The 24,260-nt window shown below is 43.5% G+C and overlaps 1 protein-coding gene across 33 annotated transcripts in view; it reads right to left on the minus strand.

The window, feature by feature from the left end:
* MYT1L (myelin transcription factor 1 like) overlaps window positions 1–24,260 on the minus strand; it is a 770,605-nt gene that overhangs the window by 84,163 nt on the left and 662,182 nt on the right. For all 33 annotated transcript variants that reach the window (XM_069728021.1, XM_069728020.1, XM_069728031.1 and 30 more), the window contains 4 exons: window positions 12,601–12,735; window positions 10,874–10,964; window positions 1,465–1,572; window positions 277–488 (listed from right to left, as the gene is read on the minus strand). In XM_069728021.1, coding sequence (XP_069584122.1) covers window positions 277–488; window positions 1,465–1,572; window positions 10,874–10,964; window positions 12,601–12,735 — 546 coding nt within the window. The remainder of the gene's footprint in view (window positions 1–276; window positions 489–1,464; window positions 1,573–10,873; window positions 10,965–12,600; window positions 12,736–24,260) is intronic.

Genomic DNA, 24,260 nt, shown 5'->3' on the forward strand with positions numbered 1-24,260 from the left:
GGGTCTTAGAACTCGGACCACCAGCGATTTTCAGAGTGTTTCAGAGTCTGTGAACACATGCAGGGATTGCCTGTTTGTTAGGGAATCCCCACATGCATTCAGGCTGTCTAGCAGCCGCAAATCATGCAGCCACAGGGACTCAAACATAATCTACGAGCACGCCCAAGATACTCGGAGAACACCCGAGCATGCTCGGAAAACTCGAGTAACGAGTACACTTGCTCATCACTAGTTTCCAGTAATCCAATGGCTCAGTTTAGTGCACAGGCCACCTACCATCATATCCTTTTGGAGAGATATCCCTGGACTGCACCTTCGGAGCGATAGCCCTCTTTCCGTACGCATGGTTTTCATAATTGTTATATTCAAATGTGGTCTTTGAATATTTCTCCAGTTCCTTGGCCAAGTTGGAGCGAGGTGTGGTCGTTGATACATTGTTCCTGTAACCGTACTGTGGAATTTCTAATTGCTTTACAAAACACATAGGCCTAAAAAAGGGAAACATTTTTGTTTGCCACATGAAATCCACTATTTTATAGCAATGAAATAATGTCCTTATTGTAATCAGTTGGCACTGAGAAACATTGTAAGTCCACATAAACTGAACGAACGGCCCAAGCTGAGAATAAGCTCAGATATAATGTGTCATTGGCTGTGATTTGGGAACCATACAAGATAAATAACAATTATATAGGAATATTGATTGCATTCACCTCTACATGTTAAAAAGGCACACCTGTATGTCTTACAGGAGTTGTCATAGAGTGAATACAGACTAGCTTTAAGAAGGCGAGTGTACTTTAGAGAGACTATACCAGAAGACCATTTTTTTTGAGCCAGAATCGAGGGCCGTCTTCTGTACTGTGTGTTTGCCGTCCTTGTAGGAAGACCCCACATGAAAATTCCCACAGGTTCCCATGTTGCTCATAGGTTCTAATATTAAAAAGTAGGACACTTTGAAGTGGAAGCGATAGGCGATAAGACCAAAGAAGACCAAAATGACACTCTTCTGCACACCTGTCAGGTGAATAGGGGCCAACGGAAACATTTAAAGGTAATGTGTTGGGACAATTCACCCCATTAAACTGTTTATATCATCATGTAGCTCTCTAAAAGATAACAGCATTCACAAAATGCAATCTGTTGCTCCCTGACTGAAAAACTATGTTTCAATTCATATGCAAATAAGTCTTTAGAGCTCTGGGTAAGTCAAAGCACTTCCCAGGTCTCTGCCCCCTGACTGTTCTGCTCCCATCCCCACCATCCTTTCCTTGACTGACAGCTCACTGGCTTGATTACGACTAGTCAGCTGTCAGTCAAGGAGACGAAGTTGGGCCTGGGCTGAAAATTGAGCAAAAGCAGGTTACCTGGTGGTCATCATTAATTGATTAATTTTATTAGGAAAACCGCATGCATGATGATGATTACCATTTATTGATAGTCAACATTTAACAATTTACTTACCTTAAAACACGATCAGATGCTTGACTAGATTTTGATGCATCACAAGTTTGATGTTTCTCTTGAGCTTTCGCTAATTTCTCTGCAGCAGCAATGGGACATCCTGAAAGACTGTGAAGAAAATTCTGAATTACTGCTTAATATATTTTCATTTTTTTTAGTTTATATAGCGCCATCATTTTTACTGACACATTCATCACTCTCTCCACTGGGGCTCACAATCTAAATTTTTTATCTGTATGTATTTGTAGTCTATCTATTATCTATCTCAGTGTAGAAGATAAGTATTTGATACACTGCCGATTTTGCAAATTTTCCCAACTATAAAGAATGGAGAGGTCAGTCATTTTTAAAATAGGTAAACTTCAACTGTGAGAGAGAATCTAAAAAAATCCAGAAAATCACATTGTATGATTTTTAAATAGTTAATTTACATTTTACTGCAGGAAATAAGTATTTGTTACAATAAAAAAAACAGAATTTAATGTTTGGTACAGAAACCTTTGTTTGCAATTACAGAAATTAGACATTTCCTGTAGTTCTTGACCAAGTTTGCACACACTGCAGCAGGGATATTGGCTCACTCCTCCATAAAGATCTTCACCAGATCATTCAGGTTTCAGGGCTGTCGCTGGGCAACAGGGGCGGATTATAATAGGGTCAATCTGGGCGGTAGCCCAGGGCCCAGTGATGTGGGGGGGCCCTGGGCTACCGCTCAGATTGCCCACCGCCATCAGGGCATTACTGCCCTGACACGCGTATGGGCCCGGTGGGCAGAGGGGGCCCGCATTGGGCCCGTCTCATCTGCTCACCGGGCCCCTACCGGCGCTGCGGCAGTTAAACGCTATTGATGTGCGGGCGCACCCGCAAGTCAATAGTTAACAGCCGCCAGCCAATTGGAGGCTGGCAGCTGACATCAGCCGCAGCGCGCACGTCTGATGTCATTGTCAGTCACCGGCGAGTGCGCGCTTCAGCTGCGAGGAGAGAGCTTCGCCACTGGAGCGCAGACAGGTAAGGATAACTTTTTTTTTATTAATTGCGAACGGCAATCCGGGGGGCCCGGGCAAGTATGCTGGACACTGGGGGCAGAGATGCTGGACACTGGGGGTGGAGATACTGGACACACTGCGGGCAATATGCTGGACACACTGGGGGCAATATGCTGGTGACACTGGGGACAGGATGCTGGACACTGGGGGCAATATGCTGGACACACTGGGGGCAATATGCTGGAGGCAGTGGGGGCAATATGCTGGAGACACTGGGGCAGGATGCTGGACACACTGGGGCAATATGCTGGACACACTGGGGGCAATATGCTGGAGGCAGTGGGGGCAATATGCTGGAGACACTGGGGCAGGATGCTGGACACACTGGGGCAATATGCTGGACACACTGGGGGCAATATGCTGGAGGCAGTGGGGGCAATATGCTGGAGACACTGGGGGCAGGATGCTGGACACACTGGGGGCAATATGCTAGACACACTGGGGGCAATATGCTGGAGGCAGTGGGGGCAGGATGCTGGACACACTGGGGGCAATATGCTAGACACACTGGGGGCAATATGCTGGAGGCAGAGGGGGCAATATGCTGGAGACACTGGGGGCAGGATGCTGGACACACTGGGGGCAAAATGCTAGACACACTGGGGGCAATATGCTAGACACACTGGGGGCAATATGCTGGAGGCAGTGGGGGCAATATGCTGGTGACACTGGGGACAGGATGCTGGACACACTGGGGCAATATGCTGGACACACTGGGGGCAATATGCTGGAGGCAGTGGGGGCAATATGCTGGAGACACTGGGGCAGGATGCTGGACACACTGGGGCAATATGCTGGACACACTGGGGGCAATATGCTGGAGGCAGTGGGGGCAATATGCTGGAGACACTGGGGGCAGGATGCTGGACACACTGGGGGCAATATGCTGGACACACTGGGGGCAATATGCTGGAGGCAGAGGGGGCAATATGCTGGAGACACTGGGGGCAGGATGCTGGACACACTGGGGGCAAAATGCTAGACACACTGGGGGCAATATGCTAGACACACTGGGGGCAATATGCTGGAGGCAGTGGGGGCAATATGCTGGTGACACTGGGGACAGGATGCTGGACACACTGGGGCAATATGCTGGACACACTGGGGGCAATATGCTGGAGGCAGTGGGGGCAATATGCTGGAGACACTGGGGCAGGATGCTGGACACACTGGGGCAATATGCTGGACACACTGGGGGCAATATGCTGGAGGCAGTGGGGGCAATATGCTGGAGACACTGGGGGCAGGATGCTGGACACACTGGGGGCAATATGCTAGACACACTGGGGTCAATATGCTGGAGGCAGTGGGGGCAGGATGCTGGACACACTGGGGGCAATATGCTAGACACACTGGGGGCAATATGCTGGAGGCAGAGGGGGCAATATGCTGGAGACACTGGGGGCAGGATGCTGGACACACTGGGGGCAAAATGCTAGACACACTGGGGGCAATATGCTAGACACACTGGGGGCAATATGCTGGAGGCAGTGGGGGCAATATGCTAGAGACACTGGGGGCAGGATGCTGGACACACTGGGGGCAAAATGCTAGACACACTGGGGGCACTATGTTGGACACACTGGGAGCAGGATGCTGGAGACACTGGGTGCAATATGCTGGACACACTGGGGGCAATATGCTGGAGACACTGGGGGCAATATGCTGGAGACACTGGGGGCAATATGCTGGACATATTGGGGTCAATATGCTGGACACACTGGGGGCAATATGCCTGACACACTGGGGGCAATATGCTGGAGACAGCCCGAGGGTGCCATGTTGCATTTTCAGAGCCCCTTATGTACCTAAACAGTAGAAACCCCCATAAGTGACACCATTTTGGAAACTAGACCCCCCAAGGAACTTATCTAGATGTATGGTGAGCATTTTGAACGCCCAGGTGCTTCAAAGAAGTTTGATGCCGAGCCATGAAAATAAAAAATCATTTTTTTCCCCACAAAAATTATTTTTCAGCCCCCAATTTTTTTTAGTTTTGCAAGGGTAACAGTAGAAACTGGACCCATAAAGTTGTTGTCCAAACAGTCCTGAGTACGCTGATACCCCATATGTGGGGTTAAACCAGTTTGGGCGCACGGCAGAGCTCAGAAGGGAGGGAGCACCATTTGACTTTTTGAATGCAAAATTGGCTGTCGCGTTTGGAGACCCCTGATGTACCTAAACAGTGGAAACCGCCCAATTCTAACTTCAACCGTAACCCCAACACACCCCTAACCCTAATGCCAACCCTAACCATAACTCTAATCACAACACTAACGCCAAAACACCCCTAACCCTAACCCTAATCAAATCCCTAAGCCCAATACACCCCTAATCATAATCTCAACCCTAACCTCAAACCTAACCCTAACCCTAACCTTAACCCTAATCCCAAACCTAACCCTAATCCCAAACGTAACCCTAATGCCAACCCTAATACCAACCCTAACCCTAATCCAAACCCTAATCCCAACCCTAACCCTAATCCCAACTCTAACCCTAACTTTAGCCCCAAACCTAAACCTAACTTTAGCTTCAACTCTAACCCTAACTTTAGCCCCAACCCTAGCCCTAACCCTAGCCCTAAACCTAACTTTGGCACTAATCCTTACCCTAACTTTAGCCCCAACCCTAACCCTAGCCCTAACTTTCGCCCCAACCCTAACCCTAACTTTAGCGCCAACCGTAACCCCAACACACCCCTAACGCTGTTTGGTAGAAGATAAAATATTTATTTCATCCAATAAAATGCAAACTAATAATGTAAAAATCATACAATGTGATTTTCTGGATTTTATTTTTAGATTCAATCTCGCACAGTTGATGAGTACCTGTGATAAAAAATACAGATCTCTCCATTCTTTGTAGGTGGAAAAACTTGAAAAATCGGCAGTGTATCAAGTTCTTATTTTCCCCACTGTCTGTCTGTCTGTCTGTCTATCTATCTATCTATCTGTCTGTCTGTCTGTCTGTCTATCTATCTATCTATCTATCTAATTCAAAGAAGCTTTATTGGTAGGACTAAATACACATTAGTTTTGCCAAATCAAATGTACATTAGTGAATTGGGACTGTGGGGATGATGGGAGGGGACTGTAGGAACTGTCGTGGGTTTACTGTGAAAGAGAGGGACCAGAAGACCGCAGCAGCTGATTTCCTGCACTCCTGGATCGATTAGAAGCACTTCATATTAAATGGTGCAGATTTATGTTATCAGTGCAGGGGTTGAACTCTTCAGCTTGGAGACTCTGAAGATTTCCTGCTTGGATGATCTCAGCTGTTCAGTATTGGCCACTTCCATCTCCTACATATACACGCCTCTAGCAATCTGGATTGCTAATGTTAGTAATGTCAGTCTTAAACTGCCTGGTGAGGAGTGTAGGTATTGGTTATTGATAGAGATGTTTGGATTATTGTTCTGTGACTGTTGCTTGGTGTTTTGGCTGTGTGCAAATCATCATCCTCTCCTATTTGGTTTTACTTCCTTTCCTATCTGTTGTCTGAGTGGATATTTGTATGTTTGGTATGTACGTTCTCCCTTGTTAGTCTAGTTTGTATATATACATACACTATTAACCTCTTCATGACCTTGGGATTTTTCGTTTTTCCGTGTTCGTTTTTCACTTCCCTCATTCCCAGAGCCATAACTTTTTTATTTTTCCGTGAATTTGGCCATGTGAGGGCTTATTTTTTGCGGGACGAGTTGTACTTTTGAACGACATCATTGGTTTTAGCATGTCGTGTACTAGAAAACGGGAAAAAAATTCCAAGTGTGGTGAAATTGCAAAAAAAGTGCAATCCCACACTTGTTTTTTGTTTGGCTTTTTTGCTAGGTTCATTAAATGCTAAAACTGCCATTATGATTCTCCAGGTCAGTACGAGTTCATAGACACCTAACATGACTAGGTTATTTTTTATCTAAGTGGTGAAAAAAAATTCCAAACTTTGCTAAAAAAAAAAAAAAAAAAAAAAAAAAAATTGCGCCATTTTCCGATACTCGTAGCGTCTCCATTTTTCGTGACCTGGGGTCGATTGAGGGCTTATTTTTTGTGTGCCGAGATGACGTTTTTAATGATAGCATTTTGGTGCAGATTGATCGCCCGTTATTGCATTTTAATGCAATGTCGCGGCGACCTAAAAAACGTAATTCTGGCATTTCAAATTTTTTTCTCACTACGCCGTTTAGCGATCAGGTTAATGCTTTTTTTAATTGATAGATCGGGCGATTCTGAGCGCGGCAATACCAAATATGTGTAGATTTGATTTTTTTTTATTGATTTATTTTGATTGGCGCGAAAGGGGGGTGATTTAAACTTTTATATTTTTTTTATTTTTTTCACTTTTTTCACTTTATTTTTTAATTTTGCCATGCTTCAATAGCCTCCATGGGAGGCTAGAAGCAGGCACAGCACGATCGCCTCTGCTACATAGCAGCGATCTGCTGATCGCTGCTATGTAGCAGAAATGGAGGTGTGCTGTGAGCGCCGACCACAGGGTGGCGCTCACAGCCACCGGTGATCAGTAACCATAGAGGTCTCTAGGACCTCTATGGTTACCATCCTGACGCATTGACGACCCCCGATCATGTGACGGGGGTCGGCGATGACGTCATTTCCGGCCCCCCGGCCGGAAGCGGTAGTTAAATGCCGCTGTCTGCGTTTGACAGCGGCATTTAACTAGTTAATAGGTGCGGGCAGATCGTGATTCTGCCTGCGCCTATTACGGGCACATGTCAGCTGTTCAAAACAGCTGACATGTCCCGGCTTTGATGCGGGCTCACCACGGAGCCCTGCATCAAAGCAGGGGATCTGACCTCGGACGGTATAGTACGTCCGAGGTCAGATAGGGGTTAATCCCCACTTACCTGGGTGTGGGAGGGGTACAGATATAGGACTGATTCAGGAGTTCAGCAAGATACATTTCTCTGATGTTTTCACCATCAGAAGTAATCCGGGTAGCAAGGATAGCTACCGCTCCTTTAGCTTTAGAAACAGGGGAGGGTCTCTTGACCCCAGGTGTTACGACAACAGAGTGGTGACAAGAACGATAGATGGGGCTATGAAAGTCCATGGCGTACCATAGTTGTCTTTCTCGCAACCTATGGCATGCACTCTCAAACTGCGCTGCTGTTGCTATCTATCTATCTATCTATCTATCTATCTATCTATCTATCTATCTATCTATCTATGTCTACAGATGTTATTGCCTTCATCTTTTCATGAATTAGGTTCCAGGAACATTGGGGAAATTTATTAAGACTTTTGCAACCAGTTTTTTGGCATCAAAGAATCACAATTTTTTGTGCACGCTGCATTTGTGCAAAAATTTGGGACTTTTTGTATTTCTATACAACTCTTGCCACTTAGGAAAAGTTGGTGGTGAATTTGTGTGTGGTTAGCTATGTAAATGAGCTGCAAGCCAGATTTATGAATTGTCACTTTTTTCAAAAAGTTGCAAAACAAAAAAAGCTGCAAACCTACTCCAGTAGAGGGGGGCTAAAAAGTGGTGGAACAGATTTTTACAGAAGTTATGATATTTAAAGAGTCATCAAATTTAACAAACGTCATGCAACGCTTTGATAACTTTGGCGCGTGTGATGTATGTGCAGCCACAAGGAAAAGTGACTTGGGAAAAAATCCCTTATAGTAACTTTCCTTAATACAGCATATACATCTCTTGACAGAGTTCCCCCAAATCTTGTTGTTGCTTTTATTAAATAAATTACACTTCTCATCTTGGGATATGTTGATGCAAAAGGAAGGACAAACCGAAAAAAAGCTTTGAAACTCCAGAGAAAGGGAACAAATCTTGAAATATTTTCTGCTTGAAAAATGGATGGTGTGGGCCTCCTGTAAAAAATGCTATGTGCACATTCATTAGAGCTGTTTTTTTCACTATTTCTCCACCCCTCCTGACAGATTGTAATCTCGCGATCAGGACCCTCAGTCCTCTTGTTAATGGCTGAGTTTTGTGTAAAGGTACCTTCACACTAAACGACGCTGCAGCGATCCAGACAACGATCCGGATCGCTGCAGCGTCGCTGTTTGGTTGCTGGAGAGCTGTCACACAGACAGCTCTCCAGCGACCAACGATGCCGGTAACCAGGGTAAACATCGGGTTACTAAGCGCAGGGCCGCACTTAGTAACCCGATGTTTACCCTGGTTACCATCCTAAAAGTAAAAAAAACAAACGCTTCATACTTACCTTCGGCTGTCTGTCCCCGGCGCTGTGCTTCTCTGTACTGGCTGTGAGCACAGCGGCCGGAAAGCACAGCGGTGACGTCACCGCTGTGCTTTCCGGCCGCTGTGCTCACAGTGAGTGCAGGAAAGCACAGCGCCGGAGGACAGACAGCAGAACGTAAGTATGTAGTGTTTTTTTTTTACGTTTACGCTGGTAACCAGGGTAAACATCGGGTTACTAAGCGCGGCCCTGCGCTTAGTGACCCGATGTTTACCCTGGTTACCAGCAAAGACATCGCTGAATCGGTGTCACACACGCCGATTCAGCGATGTCTGCGGGAGAGCCAGCGACCAAAGAAAGTTCTGGCCTTCTAGCCCCGACCAACGACATCACAGCAGGATTCTGATCGCTGCTGCCTGTCACACTGGACGATATCGCTAGCGAGGACGCTGCAACGTCACGGATCGCTAGCGATATCGTTTAGTGTGAAGGTACCTTTACTTTGTAATGTCAGATATTGTTTGCTCCCTCTGAATTGTAAAGCACTGCGGAATAAGTTGGCGCTATAGATATACAAATTATTATTATTTGCAGAGATATCCACAGCCATTTTCCAAGCACTTTGGTAAGATCGATGTACGAAAGTCACACATCTTTGCACAAATATAGCAAACATTTTTTGCCACTTTCTGAAGAAAACTGCCTAGATATACCTTGATATTTATTATTTTACTCACTTACTCTTTATAGCACCATTAATTCCTAAGCACTTTACAGACATTATCCTCATTGGAGCTCACAATCTAGATTCCCTATCAGTATGTCATTGGAATGTGGGCGGAAACCATAGAAAACCCAAAGTGAGCATGTACAGATAAGGTGTTATCTGAGCACGCTTGATGCTAATAGAGTATCTTCGGCGTGCTCGAATACTATGCTTGAGTCCCCGCGGCTGCATGTCTCACACATGCAGGGATGCCTAACAAACAGGAAATCCCAGCATATGTTGTGGTTTTTGAACATTTGCAAGACATGTACCCGCGGGGACTTGAACATATTATTATTCAAACACATTGAAGTTATTCTATTGGTGTGATTTAAACCCAGGACCCAAATGCTAATCCCGGAGCCACCATTCTGCCCCACATTTTTCTCAATGATTTTATTACTGCATTTTTCAGATTACAAGATGCACTTTTATGATCCCCAATATAAGGGAGAAAATGGGGGTGCGTCTTATAAATCGAACACTGATGCTGCGAGCCTGGAGCTGGGGGTATTGTGGTGGTGGTTCGGTGGTCCTGCGGTTTGCAGTGGTGGTACGGTGGCAAGCGGTGGTGGTACAGCGGCGAGCGGTAGTGGTACGATGGTAACCAGTAGCCCTGTGGTGGCATATGTAGGCTGCCATTCTTCTTCCAGGGTCCAGCATCCGGCTTCCAGCTTCTCACTCGGCGCAGATTGAGGAAAGCTGAGATCTCAATCTGCAACTGCCTCTACGCGCTGTCTCAAGAAAAATGGCCGCAGCTGTGGTGCAGGCGCAGATGGAGAATTTACCGAGTCCACCGCATAGTAAGCAGTGAGTGGGCTTTGGGCTTTCACAAAATGTCAGTGGAGCCCCCGCACCACCGAACACCCTTCTCCATTGTGGCCTGCACCACCGAACACCAGGAGGGATCCTGGGACCCCGCTTCACCGCAGCCACCACCTCCGGTAAGTAATAAGACACCTGGATTGTAAAAAGCACCACCATTTTGTTTATAAAAAAGTTTTTTTTCCTATTTATCTCCTCAAAATTTGGGGTGCGTCTTATAATCCGGTGCATCTTATAAACCGCAAAATACGGTAGTTTTCTACTCTCATTAAGTCACTACATCATAAAAAGAAATTTCTTGACTGGTCACATGGTAAATTCTCTTGTTGATGAAAAAAAAAATAGAGGCGTATTGCAGTCAGTTTATGTGAAGGGCAACAGTCAGGAAAAAGTTTTCGCTTTGTGCCAAAAAAAAAAATCCCTAGATCACACATTTCTTGATCTTGTTTTATGACAAACGGAAACTTTTGAGTAGTTTAAGAAAGCAAAGTAAGCACCAGCTGTCATCTCTTCAATTCAAATGGGACTACCAGAAAGTGCTGCTGTAGTAGAAATGTCCGTCTGTAGCAGATCCGGGGACGCTGCGCCTACCTTCTGTGAGAATTCCTGTTGCTGTTTACGTGGCCTCTCCCGGTGCAACCTGGCGTCGGGCACTTTAGAACATTTTCATGCATGGCAAGAACTACGCGGAAGGAATAAAAGAAAGAAATCAGTCTAATAAATGGAATATGTTGAACATACGATAACAAGAAATTTTGCGCATCTGACGCCAACTTGGATATTCATTGACCATAGTTGTCTGAGGAGGTAACACTTCTACTTAAAGCATCTTTATTCTATTTTATATATGGGAAAAAAATATTTGTTAAGTGCATTTTTTTGGAATTCATCACAATATCGCTTGGTTATTATATTTTTCATTTCTCTCAAATGTATTTTATGCATTTATTTCATTTATTTCTCTTTTATACCTAAAATTCTAAAAATAACAACAAATATTGATATGTCCACACTACATTCGCTACAAAATAAAAAATTTTGAATAGTGGGTGTATTTAATTTTCTAGGTTTCTTTTTGTCGTGTTGATGTGTTTATCAATTATGGAATAAGGGTATGTTCTTATGTGGGGGTTTTGCACGTTTTTCTTGTTACTTTTTTTCAGCAGTAAAAAAATGTATTTTACAGTACCAGCAAAGTGTGAATGAGATTTCCAAAATATTATACACATGTTTTTTTTGCATCGCGTTTTTTGAGGTGTCGGCTGTTTTTTTTAAATATACAGCATGTCATTTCTTTCAGCGTCTTCGGAGCGTTTTTTTTAACCATTCTAATGAATGGAAAAAATTGTAAGTAAAAATGCATAAAAAATGCATGCAAAAATATGGCAAAAGCACTGGTATTTTACGCGACATTATTCCTGCCAACACTTTGTTTTTTGATGTAGGTAAAAATGCTGCAAAAATGCAATGTGTTCAATTTTCACCTTTAAAATCCATTTTTTAAGCTAAATAGGTTCAAATTTCTGTGGTTATTAATGTCTTAAATAGAAGATGTCAGTAGAATCAATCATTCTAAGCTGTTTATATGGGCATGTGGGTCATAGAGAGCTGAATAAAATGATACCTTCATTTCTGATGTTTTATTCCAGAGAAATCCATGTTTTTCTTATATGTAAATGAGCTGTTAAGATCTATGGACCGGACATATATCTCTCTGAGAATCTGCCTCCAGAGCCCATTGTAAATAAGCTCTGGAGGCAGATTCTCAAGGAGATCAGTGTCCGGCCCATAGATCTAAACAGCTCAATAAAATATTAAGAAAAGCATGAATTTTTCTGAAACAAGACATTGTAGCACAGATATCAAGGTATCATTTTATTCAGCTTTCTAAGACCTGCATGCCCATATAGATGGCTTAGGAGGGTTGATACTACTGACAGATTCCCTTTAATACATGTGTATAGTAGTGTAGGTTTTTCTGATTTAGAGCTTCAAAGTCTCCTGCACAGACATACAGGGAACACAGAAAGTTACTCTATACTGCTTGTACACAGAACTCAATAATAAGGCAGTATGCAATGAGCTCATATGCTCCCTCTAGTGATGGTTACAAGCCATATAGTAAAGTTATTCTACCTCTTTTTTACAATTTTGTGTACTTGGTCTATTTAATGTCACAGAATTCACAATTTAAAATGCATATGTTGATTTAGTCATATTATATAAATGATGAAATCAACATATGCATTTTAAAATTGTGGATCTGTAAAATGTATGTTTATATAGCACATATTAACCATTTATATATCACAACTTACTTTCTGGTGGTACCCGGTCTTTGTGTGGGCAACCTGATAAACTCCGATGGTGGGGATATAAGCCAGTCACGTGACCTGTGCCATCACAGCCAGGGGTGGGACATTTGCTCTCTTTCTTCTCAGTCCGCGAGAGGTCTGTTAAAAATAAATGTAATGAATTCTAAATTGTAGGATTAACACAGCACTTTATGAATTTTCTAGCTTGCATATACCATACAGTCTGGTTTAGTGGTTGACATTATATGGCAATTCGCGTTTTTTACTTATATATTTTATTACAATATAGTTATGGATGGGAAAACTGTTAACGGTTTTGTAAAAATGTAGATATGATGTGAACACACAGAGCTCCAAATTCCGTGCCAATAAAGTGTGAACGTTCTGACATTAACTCAATAGGGAGTGATGTGACAAATCATTTGCACCAGTTTTCTCTTGAAAAAAATTGGCACAAGTTCAGTCTTAAATTTTCTAGCTTTTTTTTTGAGAAATGTGTGAGGCTTATTTGGATGGGGCATTACCTCACCACTAACCTCTCCAAAAGTCCTGCTGCCTGCCATCTGGTCCTCTTCTTTCCACCATCACATGCCACATCTCTGACCTCTTTACTATAGGCCAGAACTTCCAACCAGAATGAGGTCATGGGAGTCTGCATGTCGTAAGCTTTCAATGTTGTGATGAAATTATGTACATCGCAACCTTGCAACGTTTAGCGACCAGGCTTGATGCAATGTTGCAATGAGAGATGCAACGCGTGGCACCAGAAAGGAGAGGTACAGATGTCCGGCAGTGAGCAGCAAGGCAGTCAGAGAGGTGAGTAGTGAAGTAAATATTGCTTTTTTGCCAACTTTTGTATCTTATATTTCTAAAGAGATCCCAGAGCATAATTAGAAAAGGCAATTTGTAACAAATATATTTATTAAATTGAATCACAGGGAGAAATTTGACAAAGCCAGTGTATTTAAATCCCAAATTATCTTTTCATCACTACAGCGTTCCAAGCTATATGATCAGCTTCAGACCTCAATATGGCTACAATACTGTCCCTATATGAGCTTGTACTCTAATACACAGAATTTCCTTGCAGGCTTACAGTCTACAAGATAATGGGGAAGGAGACAATAGAGTATGGGGTTGTGGCTGCTCTGGTGGTGGTGAGGTGGCAGCGGGGTTATTGTAGGCTGTTTGCTTTCTTGAAGAGGTGGATTTTCAAGTTCAGTCTGAAGATTCCAAGTGATGCAGATAATCAGATGTGTTGAGGCACAGAATTCCAGAGGATGGGAGTCAATTGGGAGAAGACGTAGATGTGTTTGGGTGAGGAACGTACAGGTGTGAAGTAGAGAAGGAGGACCGAAGGTTGCAGGAAAGATTAGTTCAATGATATAAGGAGGAGACAGATTATGCAGTAGATTCAGGATGAGGAAAGGATGAATTCTGGAAATATTTTGAGCAGAAGGTGACAAGGGCTTGGATATGCAGTTTGAAGTAAGGGGTAAAGTCAAGTGTTACTCCGAGGCAGCGGACTTCTGGTACTGTACAAAGTGTGGTGTCGTTCATTATGATAGAGTGATCGGGTAGGGGTTAGGTGAGATGGAGGAAAGAGGATGAGTTCAGTTTTGTTAATATTGTGCTTTAGGAAGCGAGGTCAGAAGAAGGAGAATATGGCTGATAAACACTCTGGGATTCTGGACAGCAGAGAGGTGACATCTGGACTAGAGCGGTAGATCTGAGTATCATCAGCGTAAAAGTGGTAATGGAAGCCATGTGTCTTTATGAGCTCTCCCCGGCCAAAGGTATAGATTGAGAAGAGTAGGACAGAGCCTTGAGGAACACCAACAAAGAGAGGTCGGGGTGAGGAGGTATTATGGGAATGGGAGACACTAAATGTGCATGAAAGGCATGAGGAGATACAGGAAAGGCAAGGTTTTTGACGCCAAGGGAAAAAAAAAGGATTTGTAGAAGGAGGGAATGATCGACTGTGCTAAAGGCAGAGGACATATCTAAAAGGACGAGTAAGAAAGTGTAGGAGCCAAGAGGAGAAGTGGTCAATAAAGGTGGTGGCCAGACATGGGGATCAGTATATTTCAGCCACTTGGAGATTAGAGGCAGAGCAGAATGAATAGACTTCAAAAGGTGGGAAGACAAGGGAGGTTAGTGGTGGGATTAGGTTGAGGGTACAGTTGTTGGAAAGGAGAAGACACACTCTTCCACCATGTCTATTGCCAGGGCGAGGAGTGTGGGTGAATTAAAGGCCACAGTAACACAGCGCAGCAGATGAAGCTGTGTTTTGGTGAGGCCCAGGAAAAATGTATTGCAAAAAGTACACTGTGTGCAGAATTATTAGGCAAGTTGTATTTTAACCCCTTTACCCCCAAGGGTGGTTTGCACGTTAATGACCGGGCCAATTTTTACAATTCTGACCACTGTCCCTTTATGAGGTTATAACTCTGGAACGCTTCAATGGATCCTGGTGATTCTGACATTGTTTTCTCGTGACATATTGTACTTCATGACAATGGTAAAAATTATTTGATAGTACCTGCGTTTATTTGTGAAAAAAACGGAAATTTGGCGAAAATTATGAAAATTTCGCAATTTTCCAACTTTGAATTTTTATGCAATTAAATCACAGAGATATGTCACACAAAATACTTAATAAATAACATTTCCCACATGTCTACTTTACATAAGCACAATTTTGGAAACAAAATTTTTTTTTGTTAGGGAGTTATAAGGGTTAAAAGTTGACCAGCAATTTCTCATTTCTACAACACCATTTTATTTTAGGGACCACATCTCATTTGAAGTCATTTTGAGGGGTCTATATGATAGAAAATACCCAAGTGTGACACCATTCTAAAAACTGCACCCCTCATGGTGCTCAAAACCATATTCAAGAAGTTTATTAACCCTTCTGGTGCTTCACAGGAATTTTTTGAATGTTTAAATAAAAATGAACATTTAACTTTTTTTCACAAAAAATTTAATTCAGCTCCAATTTGTTTTATTTTACCAAGGGTAACAGGAGAAAATGGACCCCAAACATTGTTGTACAATTTGTCCTGAGTATGCCAATACCCCACATGTGGGGGTAAACCACTGTTTGGGCGCATGGCAGAGCTCGGAAGCGAAGGAGTGCCATTTGACTTTCAATGCAAAATTGACTGGAATTGAGATGGGACGCCATGTTTCGTTTGGAGAGCCCCTGATGTGGCTAAACATTGAAACCCCCCACAAGTGACACCATTTTGGAAAGTAGACCCCCTAAGGAACTTATCTAGAGGTGTGGTGAGCACTTTGACCCAACAAGTGCTTCACAGAAGTTTATAATGTAGAACCGTAAAAATAAAAAATCATATTTTTTCACAAAAATTATCTTTTCGCCCCCAATTTTTTATTTTCCCAAGGGTAAGAGAAGAAATTGGACCCCAAAAGTTGTTGTACAATTTGTCCTGAGTACGCTGATAGCCCATATGTGGGGGTAAACCACTGTTTGGGCGGATGGGAGAGCTCGGAAGGGAAGGAGCGCCGTTTGACTTTTCAATGCAAAATTGACAGGAATTGAGATGGGACCTCATGTTGCGTTTGAAGAGCCACTGATGTGCCTAAACATTGAAACCCCCCACAAGTGACACCATTTTGGAAAGTAGACCCCCTAAGGAACTTATCTAGAGGTGTGGTGAGCACTTTGACCCACCAAGTGCTTCACAGAAGTTTATAATGTAGAACCGTAAAAATAAAAAATCATATTTTTTCACAAAAATTATCTTTTTGCCCCCAATTTTTTATTTTCCCAAGGGTAAGAGAAGAAATTGGACCCCAAAAGTTGTTGTACAATTTGTCCTGAGTACGCTGATACCCCATATGTGGGGGTAAACCACTGTTTGGGTGGATGGGAGAGCTCGGAAGGGAAGGAGCGCCGTTTGACTTTTCAAAGCAAAATTGACAGGAATTGAGATGGGACGCCATGTTGCGTTTGAAGAGCCACTGATGTGCCTAAACATTGAAACCCCCCACAAATGACACCATTTTGGAAAGTAGACCCCCTAAGGAACTTATCTAGAGGTGTGGTGAGCACTTTGACCCACCAAGTGCTTCACAGAAGTTTATAATGCAGAGCCGTAAAAATAAAACAAAATTTTTTTCTCACAAAAATTATTTTTTTAGCCCCCAGTTTTGTATTTTCCCGAGGGTAAGAGGAGAAATTCGACCCCAAAAGTTGTTGTCCAATTTGTCCTGAGTACGCTGATACCCCGTATGTTGGGGGAAACCACCGTTTGAGCGCATGGCAGAGCTCGGAAGGGAAGGAGCGCCATTTGGAATGCAGACTTAGATGGAATGGTCTGCAGACGTCACATTGCGTTTGCAGAACCCCTAATGTACCTAAACAGTAGAAACCCCCCACAAGTGACCCCATATTGGAAACTAGACCCCCCAGGGAGCTAATCTAGATGTGTTGTGAGAACTTTGAACCCCCAAGTGTTTCACTACAGTTTATAACGCAGAGCCGTGAAAATAAAAAATCTTTTTTTTTCTCACAAAAAATATGTTTTAGCCCCGAGTTTTGTATTTTCCCAAGGGTAACAGGAGAAATTGGACCCCAAAAGTTGTTGTCCTATTTGTCCTGAGTACGCTGATACCCCATATGTTGGGGTAAACCCCTGTTTGGGCACACGGGAGAGCTCGGAAGGGAAGAAGCACTGTTTTACTTTTTCAACGCAGAATTGGCTGGAATTGAGATCGGACGCCATGTCGCGTTTGGAGAGCCCCTGATGTGCCTAAACAGTGGAAACCCCCCAATTATAACTGAAACCCTAATCCAAACACATCCCTAACCCTAATCCCAACAGTAACCCTAACCACACCTCTAACCCTGACACACCCCTAACCCTAATCCCAACCCTATTCCCAACCGTAAATGTAATCTAAACCCTAACTGTAACTTTAGCCCCAACCCAAACTGTAACCCTAGCCCTAACCCTAACCCTAGCCCTAGCCCTAACCCTAGCCCTAACCCTAGCCCTAACCCTAACCCTAGCCCTAACCCTAACCCTAGCCCTAACCCTAACCCTAGCCCTAACCCTAACCCTAGCCCTAAACCTAACCCTAACCCTAGCCCTAACCCTAGCCCTAACCCTAGCCCTAGCCCTAGCCCTAACCCTAGCCCTAACTCTAACCCTAGCCCTAATGGGAAAATGGAAATAAATACATTTTTTAAATTTTTCCCTAACTAAGGGGGTGATGAAGGGGGGTTTGATTTACTTTTATAGCGGGTTTTTTAGCGGATTTTTATGATTGGCAGCCGTCACACACTGAAAGACGCTTTTTATTGCAAAAAATATTTTTTGCATTACCACATTTTGAGAGCTATAATTTTTCTATATTTTGGTCCACAGAGTCATGTGAGGTCTTGTTTTTTGCGGGACGAGTTGATGTTTTTATTGGTAACATTTTTGGGCACGTGACATTTTTTGATCGCTTTTTATTCCGATTTTTGTGAGGCAGAATGACCAAAAACCAGCTATTCGTGAATTTCTTTTGGGGGAGGCGTTTATACCGTTCCGCGTTTGGTAAAATTGATGAAGCAGTTTTATTCTTCGGGTCAGTACGATTACAGCGATACCTCATTTATATCATTTTTTTATGTTTTGGCGCTTTTATACGATAAAAACTATTTTATAGAAAAAATAATTATTTTTGCATCACTTTATTCTCAGGACTATAACTTTTTTATTTTTTTGCTGATGATGCTGTGTGGCGGCTCGTTTTTTGCGGGACAAGATGACGCTTTCAGTGGTACCATGGTTAGTTATATCTGTCTTTTTGATCGCGTGTTATTCCACTTTTTGTTCGGCGGTATGATAATAAAGCGTTGTTTTTTGCCTCGTTTTTTTTTTTTTTTCTTACGGTGTTTACTGAAGGGGTTAACTAGTGGGCCAGTTTTATAGGTCGGGCCGTTACGGACGCGGCGATACTAAATATGTGTACTTTTATTGTTTTTTTTTTTTATTTAGATAAAGAAATGTATTTATGGGAATAATATTTTTTTTTTTTCATTATTTTGGAATATTTTTTTTTATTTTTTTTACACATTTGAAATTTTTTTTTTTTACTTTTTTACTTTGTCCCAGGGGGGGACATCACAGATCAGTGATCTGACAGTTTGCACAGCACTCTGTCAGATCACTGATCTGATAGGAGTGCAGGCTGCTTCACAGTGCCTGCTCTGAGCAGGCTCTGTGAAGCCACCTCCCTCCCTGCAGGACCCGGATCCGCGGCCATCTTGGATCCGGGGCTGGAGGGAGCAGGGAGGGAGGTGAGACCCTCGCAGCAACGCGATCACATCGCGTTGCTGCGGGGGGCTCAGGGAAGCCCGCAGGGAGCCCCCTCCCTGCGCGGTGCTTCCCTGTACCGCCGGCACATCGCGATCATCTTTGATCGCGGTGTGCCGGGGGTTAATGTGCCGGGGGCGGTCCGTGACCGCTCCTGGCACATAGTGCCGGATGTCAGCTGCGATAAACAGCTGACACCCGGCCGCGATCGGCGGCGCTCCCCCCGTGAGCGCTGCCGATCGCATATGACGTACTATTGCGTCCTTGGGAAGTAAAGCCCACCCCACATGGACGCAATAGTACGTCTAATGGCAGAAAGGGGTTAAAGGATTATTTTTATTATCGATCAACAACCATGTTCTCAATCAACCCAAAAGACTCATAAATATCAAAGCTTAATATTTTTGGAAGTTGGAGTGTTTTTTTTTAGATTTGGCTATTTTAGGAGGATATCTGTTTGTGCAGGTAACTATTACTGTGCAGAATTATTAGGCAACTTAATAAAAACCAAATATATTCCCATCTCACTTGTTTATTTTCACCAGGTAAACCAATATAACTGCACAAAATTTAGAAATAAACATTTCTGACATGCAAAAACAAAACCCCAAAAAATTAGTGACCAATATAGCCACCTTTCTTTATGATGACACTCAACAACCTTCTATCCATAGATTCTGTCAGTTGCTTGATCTGTTTACGATCAACATTGCGTGCAGCAGCCACCACAGCCTCCCAGACACTGTTCCGAGAGGTGGACTGTTTTCCCTCCCTGTAGATCTCAAATTTGAAGAGGGACCACAGGTTCTCTATGTGGTTTAGATCAGGTGAACAAGGAGGCCATGTCATTATTTTTTCTTCTTTTTGAGACCTTTACTGGCCAGCGAGGCTGTGGAGTAGATAGAGGCATGTGATGGAGCATTGTCCTGTATGAAGATCATGTTTTTCTTGAACGATACCGACTTCTTCCTATACCACTGCTTGAAGAAGTTGTCTTCCAGAAACTGGCAGTAGGTCTGGGAGTTGAGCTTCACCCTATCCTGAACCTGAAAATGTCCCACAAGTTCATCTTTGATGATACCAGCCCATTCCAGTACCCCACCTCCACCTTGCTGGCGTCTAAGTCGGAGTGGAGCTCTCTGCCCTTTACTGATCCAGCCTCTGGCCCATCCATCTGGCCCATCAAGAGTCACTCTCATTTCATCAGTCCATAAAACTTTAAAAAAGTCAGTCTTAAGATATTTATTGGCCCAGTCTTGACGTTTTATCTTATGTTTCTTGTTCAAAGGTGGTCGTTTTTCAGCCTTCCTTACCGTGGCCATGTTCCTGAGTATCACACACCTTGTGCTTTTTGTTACTCCAGTAACATTGCAGCTCTGAAACATGGCAAAACTGGTGGCAAATGGCATCTTGGCAGCTTCATGCTTGATTTTCCTCAATTCATGGGCAGTTATTTTGCGCGTTTTTTGCCCAACACGCTTCTTGAGACCCTGTTGGCTATTTGCCATGAAACGCTTGATTGTTCGATGATCACGCTTCAAAAGTTTGGCAAATTCAAGACTGCTGCATCCCTCTGCAAGACATCTCACAATTTTGGACTTTTAAGAGCCCGTCAAATCTCTCTTCTGACCCATTTTGCCAATGGAAAGGAAGTTGCCTAATAATTAAGCACACCTTATATAGGGTTTTGATGTCATTAGACAACACCCCTCCTCATTACAGAGATGCACATTACCTGATTTACTTAATTGGTAGTTGGCTTTCAAGCCTGAACAGCTTGGAGTAGGACAATATGTATAAAAAGTATCATGTGATCAAAATACAACTTGCCTAATAATTCTGAACACAGTGTAAAAAGTTTGTAGGTGACATGGAGCTTATTGCAGATGGAACGAGCGTTCCAAAGCGCGTCTGAAAAAGGGAGCAGCGGAGTGTGTGTGGTGGGTCAAAGGAATGGATTTTATGTTACAGAGATTTTGGTAGCTTCTAGTATATGGGGAGTGATAGGAGGAAAATTTAAGGGAGGAATCAATTGTGAAGATCCGGGATTGAGATATATGTCGCCAGCAGTGAGGAGAAGCAGAGAGAGGGAGAGGAGGTGGGAGAAGGAGAGATTCCAGCTTGTTTTGTGTTTTAGTAGGAGGGATATGAGGTTGAGGAGCAGGTCTGCAAATGTGGTCAGGTGGGGAGGTAAGGTAAGAGGGAAAGTGAGATAATTATTTCTTTGGAGAGTAATGGGGTTTGGAGATAATAAAGGAGAGTAAGGATTAGTGGAGCAGAGCAAAAATTGTAAGGGCATATGTAAGCATGGTGAGAGAGTAAGCATTATACTTTCAGAATATAATATAATAATAATATTTTATTTATATATTTATATAGCGCCAACATATTCCGCAGCACTTTACAAATTATAGAGGGGATTTGTACAGACAATAGACATTACAGCATAACAATAATCACTGTTTAAAACAGATACCAAGAAGAATGAGGGTGTCAGGCTGCTGCAGTGCAGTACAGCACAACCTCCACCAGGGGGAGCTTGAGAGGAAAGTGAGACTGCACACACAGGACAGCAAAACAGACGCCACCAAGTGGCGAGAGAGTGGTCAGACAAGCTGAGTGAAAAGCACGAGATAGCACAACAGAATAAAAGGATTAGACAGACGGATGGTCAGGACGTAGCCAGAGATCAGTAAACCAGAACGGGCAATATACGGTACAATAGGGACAAACAGAAACAAAGTAAATAATCAAGCCAGGAGATCAGAACCAGAGAATCAAGCAAACAAACAGACAGAGAAATACTGGGAAAAGGGCAGACAGAGGGAGTTAACAGAGACAGGACAAGTCAGGGTTCACAGCAGGGCAAATCAGTAGCTACCAGCACGGTCAGGTTAACACGCTGAAGGCAGAACTATAACTGACACTGCTAGCAAGATTCATGGGAGCTAAATAGCAAACATGAACCCAGAATGAGGCAGAGCCAAGTTAACCCTTGACATGATCTGTCCAGAAAAAAGGGCAGACACTAATAAACCCTGGAGCGGATCATGACAGTGGGCCCTGCTCGCAAGCTTACAAACTATGAGGAAAAAGGGGAGACACGAGAGGTGGATGGTAATAATTGCTTTCGTTGTTTGGACCAGCCATAGTGTAAGGATCGGATGTTCATGTAAAGCTGCATGAACCAGTTAACTGCCTAAATATGTAACAGTACAGACACAGAGGGCTATTAACTGCATAAAGTGTATGAGAACATGATGCGAGGAACCTGATTATGGTTTAAGTTTTTGAATGGGCAACACAGGGATAGTTAGGTTAATGCATTGAGGCGGTAGGCTAGTCTAAATAACTGTGTTTTTAGGGCACGCTTAAAACTATGGGGATAGGAGATTAATCGTATTAATCTGGGTAGTGCATTCCAAAGAAATGGCGAAGCACGTGAAAAGTCTTGGAGATGGGAGTGGGAGGTTCTGATTATTGAGGATGCTAACCTCAGGTTATTAGTAGAACTGAGAGCAAGGGTAGGGTGGTGGACTGAGACCAGAGAGGATATGTAGGGTGGTTCTGAACCATGGAGTGCTTTGTGGATGAGGGTAATAGTTTTGTACTGGATTCTGGAGTGGATGGGTAACCAATGTAATGACTGGCACAAGGTAGAAGCATTAGTGTAATGGTTGGTGAGGAAAATGATCCTGGCTGCAGTATTCAGGACAGATTGGAGCGGGGAGAGTTTGGTAAGAGGGAGGCCGATTAGTAGAGAGTTACAATAGTCCAGACGAGAATGAATGAGTGAAACAGTAAGAGTTTTTGCAGAGTCGAAAGAAAAGGGCGAATTCTAGAAATGTTTTTGAGATGCAGATAGCAAGAGCGAGCCAGTGATCGGATGTGAGGGGTGAATGAAAGCTCGGAATCAAGTATGGCCCCAAGGCAGCGGGCATGTTGCTTGGTAGTAATGGTGAAACCACACACGGATATGGCAATGTCAGGCAAAGGTAGGTTAATAGAGGGAGAAAACACGAGGTGTTCAGTTTTTGACAGGTTCAGTTTCAGATAGAGGGAGAACATGATGTTAGAGACAGCGGTAAGACAATCACTGGTGTTTTCTAAAAAGGCAGTCATGATATCAGGAGCAGAAGAGTATAATTGGGTGTCATCAGCATAGAGATGGTACTGGAAACCAAATCTACTGATTGTCCAATAGGGGCAGTATACAAAGAGAAGAGGAGGGGGCCTAGGACTGATCCTTGAGGAACCCTAACAGTAAGGGGAAGGTGAGAGGAGGAGGAATCAGCAAAAGATACAGTGAAGGATCGGTCAGAGAGATAGGAGGAGGACCAGGAGAGAACGGTGTCCTTGAGGCCGATGGAGTGTAGCATAGTGAGGAGGAGCTGATGATCCACAGTGTCGAATGCTGCGGAGAGATCCAAGAGAATTAGCATGGAGTAGTGACCATTAGATTTAGCTGTTAGTAGATCATTAGAGATTTTAGTGAGGGCAGTTTCAGTGTAGAGTGTAAAGAGCGGAAACCGGATTGTAGAGGGTCGAGAAGAGAGTTATCTGAGAGATAGCGGAAAAGATGGGAGTGGAGCAGGCGTTCCAGGAGTTTATAGATGAGGGAACATTAGAGACAGGTCTATAATTAGCGGCACAGTTTTGATCTAGGGATGGTTTTTCAAGTAATAGATGTATGATGGCATGCTTAAATGAGAAGGGAAAGATACCGGAAGAGAGAGAAAGGTTGAACTTTTTCATTTGATGAGAGGTGACAGCCGGGGAAAGGGACTGGAGGAGATGTGACAGAATGGGGTCACTGCTGCAAGTGGTCGGTTGACAAGATGCAAGGAGCCTGATTACTTCTTCTTCTGTGACTGGTTCAAAATCAGAGAGTGAGCTAGATGCAATGGGGGAGGGGAGACAGTGCATGGAATGAAGGGATTGGGAGATAATTTCCTGTCGGATGTGGTCAATTTTTTCCTTGAGGTAATTGGCCAGATCGTCAGCATGGATATCTGTGGTTGGGGCCTGCACTCTTGGATTGAGAAGGGAATGAAAAGTGTCAAAGAGGCGTTTAGGATTATTGGGCAGTGAGGTGATGAGGGAGTTAAAATAGGTTTGTTTGGAGAGGTGAAGGGCAGAATTGTATGTTTTAAGCATAAACTTATAATGGATGAAATCTTCGAGTAGATTAGATTTTCTCCACAGACGTTCGGCGCACCTGGAGCACCGCTGCAGGAAACGTGTTTGCAGCGTGTGCCACAGTTGTCGCTGTCTGTAATAGTAATAGTCCTGCTATAGGAAGTTTACAGTATTGACTTATCTCTCCTT

This window comes from Ranitomeya imitator, chromosome 5 (genome assembly GCF_032444005.1).
Source record: "Ranitomeya imitator isolate aRanImi1 chromosome 5, aRanImi1.pri, whole genome shotgun sequence".
NCBI lineage: Eukaryota > Metazoa > Chordata > Amphibia > Anura > Dendrobatidae > Ranitomeya > Ranitomeya imitator.